The sequence below is a fragment of the Tachyglossus aculeatus genome, chromosome 23, assembly GCF_015852505.1.
Source record: "Tachyglossus aculeatus isolate mTacAcu1 chromosome 23, mTacAcu1.pri, whole genome shotgun sequence".
Taxonomy (NCBI): Eukaryota; Metazoa; Chordata; class Mammalia; order Monotremata; family Tachyglossidae; genus Tachyglossus; species Tachyglossus aculeatus.
The window spans coordinates 17,969,989-17,982,604 of NC_052088.1; the positions used below are offsets into that span (position 1 = coordinate 17,969,989).

General features: G+C 41.3%; 1 protein-coding gene across 1 annotated transcript in view; it reads left to right on the plus strand.

The window, feature by feature from the left end:
- The window catches only part of ATG10 (autophagy related 10), a 201,797-nt gene extending 196,080 nt beyond the window's left edge, over positions 1-5,717 (plus strand). The window contains exons 5-7 of the mRNA XM_038765759.1: positions 778-875; positions 1,119-1,261; positions 3,907-5,717. Coding sequence (XP_038621687.1) covers positions 778-875; positions 1,119-1,230 — 210 coding nt within the window. The 3' untranslated portion in view covers positions 1,231-1,261; positions 3,907-5,717. The remainder of the gene's footprint in view (positions 1-777; positions 876-1,118; positions 1,262-3,906) is intronic.
- The last annotated feature ends 6,899 nt before the right edge of the window (positions 5,718-12,616 follow it).

The following is a 12,616-nucleotide window of genomic DNA, read 5'->3' on the forward strand; positions in this document are numbered from 1 at the left end:
CATTCATTCATTCAATCGTATTTATTGAGTGCTTACTGTGTGCAGAGCACTGTACTAAGCGCTTGGGAAGTACAAGTTGGCTTTGGAATGTCATAAAGAGATGTCATAAAGAGATTTACCTTTGAGATGTGGCTGAGAAGGATGAGAGTGGGGTAAAAAGGGGTAGGAGGAAGCTGAGGAGGTGAGGGAAGCACATCCTCAGGGTTTGGGTTTTGTCATCATCATCAATCGTATTTATTGAGCGCTTACTATGTGCAGAGCACTGTACTAAGCGCTTGGGAAGTACAAATTGGGTTTTGTCAGCAAAGTAGTTGGCCGGACCAGTGGGGTGAGAGATTGGAGGTGGGGGCATTGGGAGTTTCAGCAGGAAGATAAAGATCTGGAATAGTTCCAGAGTTTCATTTTTAATATTTCATCAATGGAAAATGTTGGCAACCTGAACTCTGTAAAACTCTGTGTAAATCGGCACCAGTTCATTAGTGCCGACAGCAGATGGTAGTATTTGCACACAAATTCCCTTTTGCTTGTGAACGGTTAGAATTGTCAATGAAAGGAGTCTGACCAATTTGTTGTTTTCTAATCCCCAAATGCTATTTGGAAAATGAAAATGGAGAATGTTGCCATGAGGACATTTGAACATTCCAGCAATATTTTTCATAACTTTAACTGTTACATTCCAAAAGTGGGAATTCAACTTTCTTTAATATTGAAAAATTGGACTCTTGGTTCGAACTCAAAATTAAACTGAGAAACTAAATGAGTTTTGATCTTTTTCAGGAGCACCCATTACTTGGACAACCATTTTTCGTACTTCATCCCTGCAGGACGAATGAATTCATGGCTTCTATATTAGCTAACTCCCTAAAAGCCAACAAGTAAGAGGCACTGAAACAATACATTTGGCTTGATTAATATTTTAAAATGTGAAAATGTAAAATATAGAATATATATTTGTGTGGCCCGTAGTAAAGTTTACATCGTAAATCAGTACAAACAATTGAAAATCAGATTTTTTAGCCACAGCAGGTGTCTCATTTGGGAAGAGAGCTGATTTTTACCCTGAATTCTATCCAGTATGACAGATGTTTCTATTATCTGTATTTTACTTTGTTTCCTAGAAATGTAAACTATATCACATCCTGGCTGAGCGTGGTAGGGCCAGTCGTGGGGCTGAATCTTCCTCTGTGTTATGCAAAAGCAGCATCCCAGCAGAATGAAAATACAGATTGAACTAATGAAGCAAAAGAAATCTCCAAGCAAGGTATTGATAAGCGCATGAAATCTTTTGTGCAACTGGTACACAGTTAATGTTCTCTTTTATTTTAGAGAAACAGTGTGGCTCAGTGGAAAGAGCCCGGGCTTTGGAGTCAGTGGTCATGGGTTCGAATCCCGGCTCCACCATGTGTCTGCTGTGTGACCTTGGGCAAGTCACTTAACTTCTCTGAGCCTCAGTGACCTCATCTGTAAAATGGGGATTAAGACTGTGAACCCCACGTGGGCCAACCTGATCATCTTGTATCCCCCCAGCGCTTAGAACAGTGCTTTGCACATAGTAAGTGCTTAACAAATACCATCATCATTATCATCATCATTTTATCCTTCCAGAAAGTTAATTCTCCATGACAAAGCTGCCTTGCTTAAATTTTTATTTCTTTATTTTTATTAATGTCCATCTGCCCCTCTAGACTGTAAGCTTGTTGTAGGCAGGGAATGTGTCTACAACTCTGATATTGTGATATTGTACTCTCCCAAGTGCTTAGTATCCAGTGCTCAGTACACAATAAGCATTCAATAAATGTGACTGGTTGATTTTTCTTGTCTGGGAAGAGTTGGGCTGACTTAACTCTGGTGCCTTAGCCATTCTTTTTCACTCACCTGCCATTTCAGCCATATCCACATCAATAAGCCCTTGGATTCTTACTCCTCCAGCCCCACTATGTATTCACATGTCTTTATTTTTTATTTTTTAAGGTATTTGTTAAGTGCTTGTTATGTGCCAGACACTGTACTAAGCTCTGGGGTAGATACAAGTTAATCGGGGTGGACACGGTCCCTGTCCCACAAAGGGCTCACGGTCTTACTCTCCATTTCGCAAATGCGGTAACTGAGGCCGAGAGAAGTTAAGTGACTTACCCAGGGTCGCGCAACAGACAAGTGGCAGAACTGGGATTAGGATCCAGGCCTTCCTTACTTCCAGGCCCATGCTGTACTAGGCCATGTTGCTTCTTATTGCATCCTCACCTGCAATTTATTTTAAGGTTTTTTTTCCCCAGTAGATTGTAAGCCCATTGAAGGCAGGTATCAGTTCTGTCAATCCTATTTTACTCTCTCCCAAGTGCTTAGTGAGGTGCCTTTAATAAGTGCATAGTAAATACCATTGATTGATCAACTGAGTAAGGCCCTTGAGCTGCTTGTGGAAACTGTAACATATAGGTGGTGGCTCGGAATCACAGAGAGAAATGAGAATAGGGTTGGGGTGTTTTCTGAGGACGTAAAAAGCAGGCCAAAACTTGGAACCGATTAGCTAATTCCACTGGCAGGAAGACTCTAGATTAAGTCCACCAAGAGATTGATTTCATGGGCCTGGGAGTAAGAAAGTCACGGTTCTAATTCTGGCTCCAACACTTGTCTGCTGCGTGACCTTGGGCAAGTCACTTCACTTCTCTAGGCCTCAGTTACCTCATTTGTAAAACGGGGATTGAGACTATGAGCCCCCCATGGAGTAGGGACTGTGTCCAACCCGATTTGATTGGATCCACCCCAGTTTTTAGGATAGTGCCTGGAACACAATGAATTAATTATGGTGTTTGCTAAGTGCTTACTGTGTGCCAAGCACTGTTCTAAGTAGTAGAGTAGATAAAAGGTAGTCAGGTTGTCCCATGTGGGGCTCACAGTCATAATCCCCATTTTATAGATGAGGTGACTGAGGCACAAAGAAATGAAGTGGCTTGCCCAAGGTCACACAGCAGACAAGCAGCGGAATAGGGATTAGAGCCCACGTTCTCTGAGTCTCAAGCCCGGGCTTTTTCCACAGAGCCTCGCTGCTTCTCTATGTGAAATAAGGAGTGTGAACCCTAAAAATGAACAATGTTGTTTGTGCTGTCGCCCTGGCTGCAGCCTAACTTCCTACCGTGCTGCTGAGAGGTGTTCCAGGGTTGATTTCCTACACAATCTGCCCATGCAAGTCCTGATTATTGTCATTTGACCTTTGGTAGATGCTGTCCGAGTGGGGTGGGTTGATGAGAGAGCCTGTCACCTGGCAAAAGTTATGCTACTGTCTAACATTTAAGAACCATGCTCAAATATTGAACTATGTCATTTTAAAGCACATTAACTCTTGTATGTAAGGTCACTGTGGGCAGGGATTGTGTCTGTTTATCGTTATATTGTACTCTCCCAAGTGCTCAGTACAGTAATAATAATAATAATGGCATTTATTAAGTGCTTACTATGTGCAAAGCACTGTTCTAAGTGCTGGGGAGGTTACAAGGTGATCAAGTTGTCCCACAGGGGGCTCACAGTCTTAATCTCCCATTTTACAGATGAGGTAACTGTGGCACAGAGAAGTTAAGTGTCTTGCCCAAAGTCACACAGCTGACAATTGGCAGAGCTGGGATTTGAACCCATGACCTCTGACTCCAAAGCCCTGGCTCTTTCCACTGAGCCACGCTGCTTCTCCAGTACTTTGCACACAGTAAGCACTCAGTGGATATGAGCGAATGAAAGAATTAATGAATAATTGGCTGACATCTAGAAGGATTTGCAGATGATGCATGCCGCAGCATCCATCCACTCTTGAGGTGGACTGCTCAAGGTTTTTCTCAGAAAATGAACTGTCTCTTGCTATTTTACTCGCTTCCATTTTTAAAAAAACCCTCTCTGTTTTCATTTCATCATGTGCATCAGATACTTGAGATGAATTCCGAGCACCACTGCCAGCCGACATCAAACTGAGAGCACCAAAGTTCTGACTGGATGTGGAACCTGGTGGGTCTCACCTCAAAGTGACCTTGGCTCTGGATGTTTCCATTCCTCTTTGGAAGCAACGTGATCAATTGTATTTGAAAATGGAGGCATCATCAGAAAATACCCCAACCGTCGGATTTGCCAGGAATTACAGTAAAACACGTAAAATTGGTCAGGGCTGATGCCATCATGGTCCTTCCTAATATTTTCCTCTTTCCTCCATTCCTTCTGGCAAGAGGGCTTTTTCTACCAGAAATGAAATTGAAGACCCATTTCCTCTTGCTTTTGTTTCCTGGTTTTTAAGGGGAGTGAAAATTGGGACACACAGTTTGCTGACATGCTGGGTAGAGATCGAGGCATATCATAAGTATCATTCTGCTGCCCCGAATGTCCAGACTTAGGAGAGAAGGGGTTTGTTTCCTTCTTTATTATACCAAAGGTTTTTTTTCCACCATTTCCTATTTCTGATGTTTCCAAATAACAAACACTTGACCATCAAAGTAGGCATCTAGAGTAGATATCAAAAAACACAAATGTTTCATGTTGTTCCAAGGGAAATGATGCATTACCACGGAATCCAATTCAGTAATAGATTCAGGCTGTTTAACAAGGCACTTACAGAATTATTAAACTCCAGATTGCAATAATAATAGATTGTAAACTCTTCTATAGACAGTCTTCCTCCTAATGCATATTCTCAAGTGCTCAGTACTTTGCCCACTTTAGGTGTTCAATAAATGCTGTTGATAAAGATGAGAGAACCAAGATTATTTTGTCTCTCGTGTTGTAGTACTCAAAATAGGAAGACAATGATTTTATTTTCTGCTTCTTAGTTTTGCCAAAGTTATCATTATATTTTAAATCAGTGCATACATAATAAACTCTCACTGTGTGCAAAGTACTATAGGAGGCACAGGTCCAGACTTCAGTCAGCTAGGCACAGCTGCCCTGCAAAATCCTGTTGCCTATTTAGATTGCAAGGTCAGGCTGTAAGCAAGTTCCACAGCTAACGTGCTAGCAGTTTTGAATTTAGCTGAAATATCTGGGGGTTGCAGCTGTCCTCATTTATTCACTTACCAGAAATTTGCAGTTTATTCTGGAGTTTCAGGTGCTCTGGATTTGCACTAAGGAAGCTCTTTAATTTGTGTTTAGGTAGGTTAGAATGTACTTCATTTCATATTTTGGGTGGGGGGTTGAATGGAGGTTAAGGTTTGATTGGAACTTGTGACCACTTTTTTATGGACACTAGGGATAATCTACACATCAATCAAATTACTAAACATTTGAAGTAGTGCCCTAAGCATTTACACCTGGGGAAACTAAGTAATTAAACTGGAAGGGGATTAGCAAGTATTTTTATAGCTTCTCTAGCATATCCTATATTCAGAACACTGCAGTTTCTCTTTATATGAGGAGTGAGGTAAGGAAAATAGTAGAAAGAGTTATCTCCAATTCTCCAGCTTCTTGAAAATCCAGAAGCGAAATGGAAATATGCTGACCCAGGCATTGAGATTCAGATATGTGTGCTAGACAATTGAGTACACTGTATACTACTTACATCTTTACTACTTGCTTAGGGTTTTTTTTTTTTTTTTACTGTGTGTAATGAAAACCCATATGTTGTGCTGAGGCAACATATTTGTCAACCCATGTAACTCCCAGGACCAAAAAAATGTAAAAGGTACACTGTAGCTGGAGTTATCTGACTATGTCCATGTTGAAAATGTTATCTTTTTCCAAAAGATTCATTGGTGCACTGGATATTTTATTTATTGCCCTTATTGATAGAGTAAGGAAAAGAAGAAAAGGGAAAGAAATATTTCCTCATAAGATTTTCTCTACTGAAAGACTTAAACTTTCATTAGAGGCAGAAGACAATTTGAAAAGTCTTTTGTACAGGGCGAGGGGAGCTGCCTTTCTTGGATGGACTAAGGTAAACCACTGATAGAGCGAGGGACCGTTCAGCTTATTTTTGAGACAAATTTAAATCTACTTTATTCAGCATTAGTGTTTACCATCATATGTTGAGAGAATACGTAGACTTGCATGCTGAATTCATTAAGTATTCTTTCAAAAAAACTAGAAACATGAATTGTCTGAGAATAACAACAATAATGTCAAATACTCCCAAATTAAGTTTGTGTTTCTTTGGTGGCACCCAGCTCACCAATAGAAGTAGGATTTTGAGTGCATCTATCACAAAACCATAACCAAGGAGTAGAAGCTTATGCGTGTTTCATTTTATCATCAGCAGTAACATTAACATATTCATTTATTATGTGATTTAGAGGATCTATTGCACTTTGGTGGGCATTGGGCAAATATATTCTGTTTGGAAAAGAAACAAAAAAAGGAGAAGCAACATGTTTCTAGACAAACCTCACCTGATTTACCCTGAGCAATAGTCGTAGTAATAGTATTTATTAAACACGGTGTAGCGAGCACTGTACCAAGCAATGGGAGGTGGGAATGTCCTGCTCCCCAGAAACTCCTTAGCATCAGCTTTAAAACACTACCCCCTCCTACCTCACCTCGCTACTCTATTACAATCCAGCCTGCAACTCTAATTTGCTCCCCTAATGCTGACCTTCTCACTATATCTCAATCTCATCGATCTCGCCACAGCGAGATACGGCCTCCTCTTCACATCCAATGGACAATTACTCTCACCTCCTTCAAGGCCTTATTGAAGGCACACTTCCTCCCAGAGGCCTTCCCTGTCTAAGCCCTCTTTTCCTTATCTTCCACTCCCTTCTGCATTGCCCTAACTTGCACCCTTTTTACATCCCCTTTCCCAGTCCCACAGCACTTATGTATACATCTGTAATTTTATTCATTCATTCATTCAATCATATTTATTGAGCGCTTACTGTGTGCAGAGCACTGTACTAAGAGCTTGGGAAGTACAAATTGGCAACATATAGAGACGGCCCCTACCCAACAAGGGGCTCACAGACTAGAAGGGGCTATTATTATCTATTTTAATGTCTGCCTCCCCCTCTAGGCTGTAAGCTCATTGTGGGCAGGGAACACGTCCGCTATATTGTTACATTGTACTCTCGCAAGCACTTAGTACAGTGCTCTTTGCACAGTAAGTGCTCAATAAGTATGACTGACTGACTCACCACCCCAGCACCAGCTTGCCTGATCTCCAGGGCCTGTCCTAGGTCCTTTAATTGGCAGCCAGGTCGGTGGAACGGGAAGTTGAGGCTGAGATCTGGGAACCCCCAAAATGATACCTGCCTGTCAGATAAATTATTTGCTGTTGCTAGATTTCCCCAGATAGGCTCTGGAAGATAAGAAGCCATATGCGATTCATAGAACCTAACCCCCTCTGCATCCTACTATTTCCACTGGGCACCAAAGGCTGAATTGGCTTCATACAGGATCTGGTCAAAAAAAAAATATTGAAAATTCCTTTTCAAAATTATGTCTGGTCTTGTGCAGACTCAGCTACTTTATTTTCGGCTTTTGTGGCTTGTAATTTTCTTTGGAATGCCATAGAAATGTCAAACTTTCTAGTTGGAGTTCCTTTTGAAAATTCTTTTCTTTTCTTTTTCCCCACCAAAGGTTTCCAAGACAGTGTCTTAGAATAAATGTAATTCCGCATTCTAGGTATCATTAACCATCCTTTGGCAATAACATTATTGGAAAAAGAAAAGCCTAGCTCTACATTCTGCAAAGCTACTTTCCCAGTTCCAACCTTGAAATTTTGACTCAGGTAGCATTTACTTGAAACTCAAAGGTAAACGTTGCATAAGTGCGTATGTATATATGTATATGTGTGAGTGTATGTGTGCGCACTCATATAATGCATTTTAAAAACCAAGTAATGTTGATAGATAAACTCCCCAGCATGGGGTAATAATGCATTCAAAAATCAGCCAAACATTTTGTACTATATTTGCATATCACAATTCTTGTTGACCTCTTTTTATGAAAGCATCTCACATCTCTTTCCACACTAAAGCAGCCTGTAATAGGGGCCTCACTGTAGGGAAATCAGCACAAAGTTGAAATAGAAGCCAGCTGACATAAGGAACACCAGAAATTCAGGCAAGATAAATCTGCAATCAATGTGATAGAAAAGAAACAGACGTTTCTTACTGCCCTTTGGAACATACAAGGACACTCGGGAAAGATACTCCAGACTGTCAGATCCCTTTCCGATCAAAAGCAGGCTGAAAAAACCATACGTAGCTAGGAGAGAAAAGCTGTCAGAAGGCAGCCCCTCTCCATGTCATGGTTTCTAAAGTGGACACTAATGGACAAGACGCATGTTCTGGCAAAGCGGGCTTTCCCACGGCTGCGTTTCTACATTTTCAGCTAATGGCATCGAAATGAAAAATTCCTCAAAACATCTCAATCCACTCACTGCTTTCTGCTTTTAAATACTGCTGGCTGCCAAGGTAAGGTATGGCAAGTGTAATGAAATGGTATTTATATATAAACTATATTTTACCTGGTGTATCTACCTTGCTAACAGATCCATTCTCATCCCTCTTATCTCCGTTTGGTTAACTTGATTGTTCAAGGTGGTGAAGAAAAGGTTTAACAGATAATTCAAAGCCAAAAGATGAATTTGGTGTTTGACTACCCAAATTTCATAGACTCTCTCAAACAATCAACTAGTCGCCTACCATTGCAGCAAAGGTTTAAGCCTAAGGATCCCTTATTATTAACCTCCCAAAGACCTCCCCTAAGTTTCTAGTTCATCAAAGAGCCCTGCAACGATAATCTCCTCCTATTTTATTATGATATGTGAGAACTCTTTCGAGAAGAAATTTCATTTTTTTTGTGATAAAAAAGAGTCATGTGCAATAAGACAGTTTCCAAGGGCCCCTTCCATGCTTGCTCCTTGTCCAGTAAGGAACAGTTCCACCAGAACTGGACAAAACTGTCCTGCCACATTATTCCACAACTGGCACATTATGTGTTCAGTGTCTTCCTGGCCCATTGGTGAAAGGTGTAATATGGAATATATATATTGTGGAAGTCCACCAGAATATATAAAGTTATTTTCCGGGGAAGACCTCAGGACCCCTCCTCATTTTGTTCAAAACCATGGCATAGAGAAGCAGTGTAGCTCAGTGAAAAGAGCACTGGCTTGGGAGTCAAAGGTCATGGATTCAAATTCCGGCTCTGCCACTTGTCAGCTGTGTGACTTTGGGCTAGTCACTTAACCTCTCTGTGCCTCAGTTACTTCACCTGTAAAATGGGGATTAAGATTGTCAGCCCCACATGGGACAACCTGATCACCTTGTATCCTCCCCAGCACTTAGAACAGTGCTTTGCACAGAGTAAGCGCTTAACAAATACCAAAATTATTATTGTTATTATTCCCCTGCCACCAGGTCCCTCTTAACATAGATGCTCCTTCTGAGCCATGGGATGTGACAGAGTACTGCCCTGTGAGTCAGAAGATCTGAGTTCTAGTCCTGACTCTGCCGCTTGCCTAATGTGTGACCTTGATCAAGTCACTTAGCTTCTCGGTGCCTAGGTTTCCTCATCTGTAAAATGGGGATAAAAGAATTATTCTCCTTCCTTCTCAGATTATGAGCTGCACGCAGAACAGTACCGCTACCTTGGCACTTAGATCGGCACACAGTAAACACTTGATAAATACTATCAGTATTAAAGTTAAGGGAGACTAGATGCTTAAAATAAAAATATCTGACAAAAAGGCATTCAGCAGAGTATCTATACTGGACAGAAGACTCCAGATGAAAATTAGATTGTGGTTTAAAACCAAAGATTTCTAAGCCATAAATGCTGTCTGTGTGTGAAAACTAGCATATATAAAATGCCGGGAAACATAGTGGTGGTTAGAGATTAGTGACATGAGTCTAGGTGAGAACATAAAGCAGGATGCAGTACTTACTTGACAGAGCTCAGCGCTGACATAAAATTGGCACCACAGCCCCTATTCCTCACACTATCTGAAGTGTACCCCATCCTTTAATGTTGAATGCCACCTTTTCATTTTCAGATGATACACAAAGTAACCCTTTATAAGTAAGAAAACAGCTGCTATCCAGAATATCTTTATAACCAGAAAGCCCTCCAGCCTAACGATTCTGACTAAATGAGAAAAACAGCAGTCTAGTGGAAAGAGCATGGGCCTGGGAACCAGAGGATCTTGGTTCTAATCCTGGCTCTGCCACTCGCCTGCTTTGGGACCTTGGGCAAGTCACTTATCTGTGCCTCAGTGACCTCATTTGAAAATGGGGAAGGATACCTGCCACCCCTTTAGATTGTGAACCCCAAGTGGGACAGGGACTGTGTCTGACCCAATTACCTTGTACGAACTCCAGTGCTTAGTGCTATGCTTGGCACATAGTAAGCACTTAACAAATGCTGTGAATATTATTTACTGAAATGAGCAGAATGGGCTAAGTGCTTTGCATGTTCAGAACATGGAATTGTTACCTCAGACAATCCTGTTCACTACAGCAGGGTAAGGGTCCTCTCCCCCTCGTCCCCCTCTCCATCCCCCCCATCTTACCTCCTTCCCTTCCCGACAGCACCTGTATATATGTTTGTACATATTTATTACTCTATTTATTTATTTATTTATTTATTTTACGTGTACATATCTATCCTATTTATTTTATTTTGTTAGTAAGTTTGGTTTTATTCTCTGTCTCCCCCTTTTAGACTGTGAGCCCACTGTTGGGTAGGGACTGTCTCTGTATGTTGCCAATTTGTACTTCCCAAGCGCTTAGTACAGTGCTCTGCACATAGTAAGCACTCAATAAATACGATTGATGATGATGATGATGATGACAGAGCAGCAGCCCAAGGTTGCCTGTAATTTTAGAATGTCAGTGAGGGGTTCTTGTGGCTGAAGCTGTTGTGATTGTTAGACTCTGAATAGACTGAGTGGAGGGGGCACAGAACGAACCCCTATGGAATTTATTATTGTCTCTGTCTTTTCTGTTATTGCAAGTTTCCTTGTGTCTGTTGTCAACCCTATCCTACCTTATCCGTAGATTGTGAACCCCATGAAGCCAGAGACTTGGTCTAATTTTCATCTGTGTACTTTTTCTCAGTGGTTAGTACAGTGCTGTGCAGAAAGTAGTTAATAAATGCTATTACTACCACTACTGTATTGACAGATAACAAGCATTACCCAAGGGAACCAAATAGAGGTTATGGTTCGAGATTTGAATTCAGGACTTCAACTTCCAAGGTGAATGTTCATCCGTTAAAACACAGTTCCTCTTTGAAGTCCCCCTGCCTTCTCCTACTGGAAACAGATTTCTACATGTGGCAGTTTGTGACCTGTATCAGGGAGTATATGATGTGATAAACGGATGTGTAGAGGGTAAGTGATGGCAGCAGTCTGACTGTACGGCAAGAGTTGGATTTTTAGGGAGTCTCGGGAAATCCTTTGCAGTGGAATAATTTGCGGGAGATTCTCCAGACCTCCAGAGAATTTAAAGGGCAATTAGTGCAGAAAGGAGCTAAGAAATGTTTTCCCAGCAAACTAAATATAGGATAATAGTTACTGTGTTTGTACAAGGGTGAAATGGGACAGACATAGAATTGGCATGAGATGATTCTTAGCTGTGGTTATCAGCCACACAAAAGGCTTGTGGAGACAGAAGGAGGCAGATTGTCACTGTGTCACAAAGACAGACACATCGCTAAATTCTGAGGCTGAAAGGAAGTCAAGATTAGTCTCTGGAAGCCAAATCGGCTGTCATGTAGAAAGGAAGCACATAAGTTTCAGGAGAAGTGTGCGCTCTGGGTTATATAGGCTACTTTCCAAGCCTTTAATACGGTGCTCTGCATGCAATAAGTGCTTAAGTAAATGCCATCGATTGATGCTGGGGACAAAGATATGCCCCAAGCATTTAGAACAGTGCTGTGCACCCAGGACAACTTCAGTGGCCTTGGGCAAGTCACTTAACTTCTCTGTGCCTCAGTTACCTCATCTGTAAAATGAGAATTAACACTGTGAGCCCCAAGTGGGTCAGGAACTGTGTCCAACCCGATTTACTCGTGTCCACCCCAGCACTTAGTACAGTACTTGGGATGTAGGTATTGCTTAACAAGTACCACGTATAATTAATTCAATGAATATTATTGTTCAATTACTGCAGTAGGGGGTTATTTGAGATGTGCTGCATTATGTCTTTAAAGTGTTAGTTCTGACTTCCCCATTTGTGAGTGTCCCTTTTCATTTATCCTACTGTGTGTCGTCCATTCACCTTGGAACACAGTGTGGTTTAGTGGAAAAAACACCGGCCTTGGAGTCCAGAGGCCTAGGTTTGAGTCCTAGCTCCTCTATTGGCCTATTGTGCTACATTGGGCAAATCACTTATTCTCTCCGAGCCTCAGTTTCCTGAGTGTGCTGCCTAGGTAGCAGATAAGTAGTTTAACAAAAGGTAACGTGAGAAGCTAAGGTGGATTTCAGGATACTGATGCCTATCACTGGGCCCACTTATTCAACCAATTAATGAAATGTTTAATGTTTTACACACGGTTCTTATAACCCTGAAGAAGTTAATTTGGGTCTCGCATTCTTAAAAGCAGCACTATGATGTCAATTGTGAACTAGCTGGAAACTGGTACAGAGTGCTAGAATGTAAGTCCCCTTTTTCCCACCAAAAAAATAGTTCACAAATGCTGATTTCACAAATAA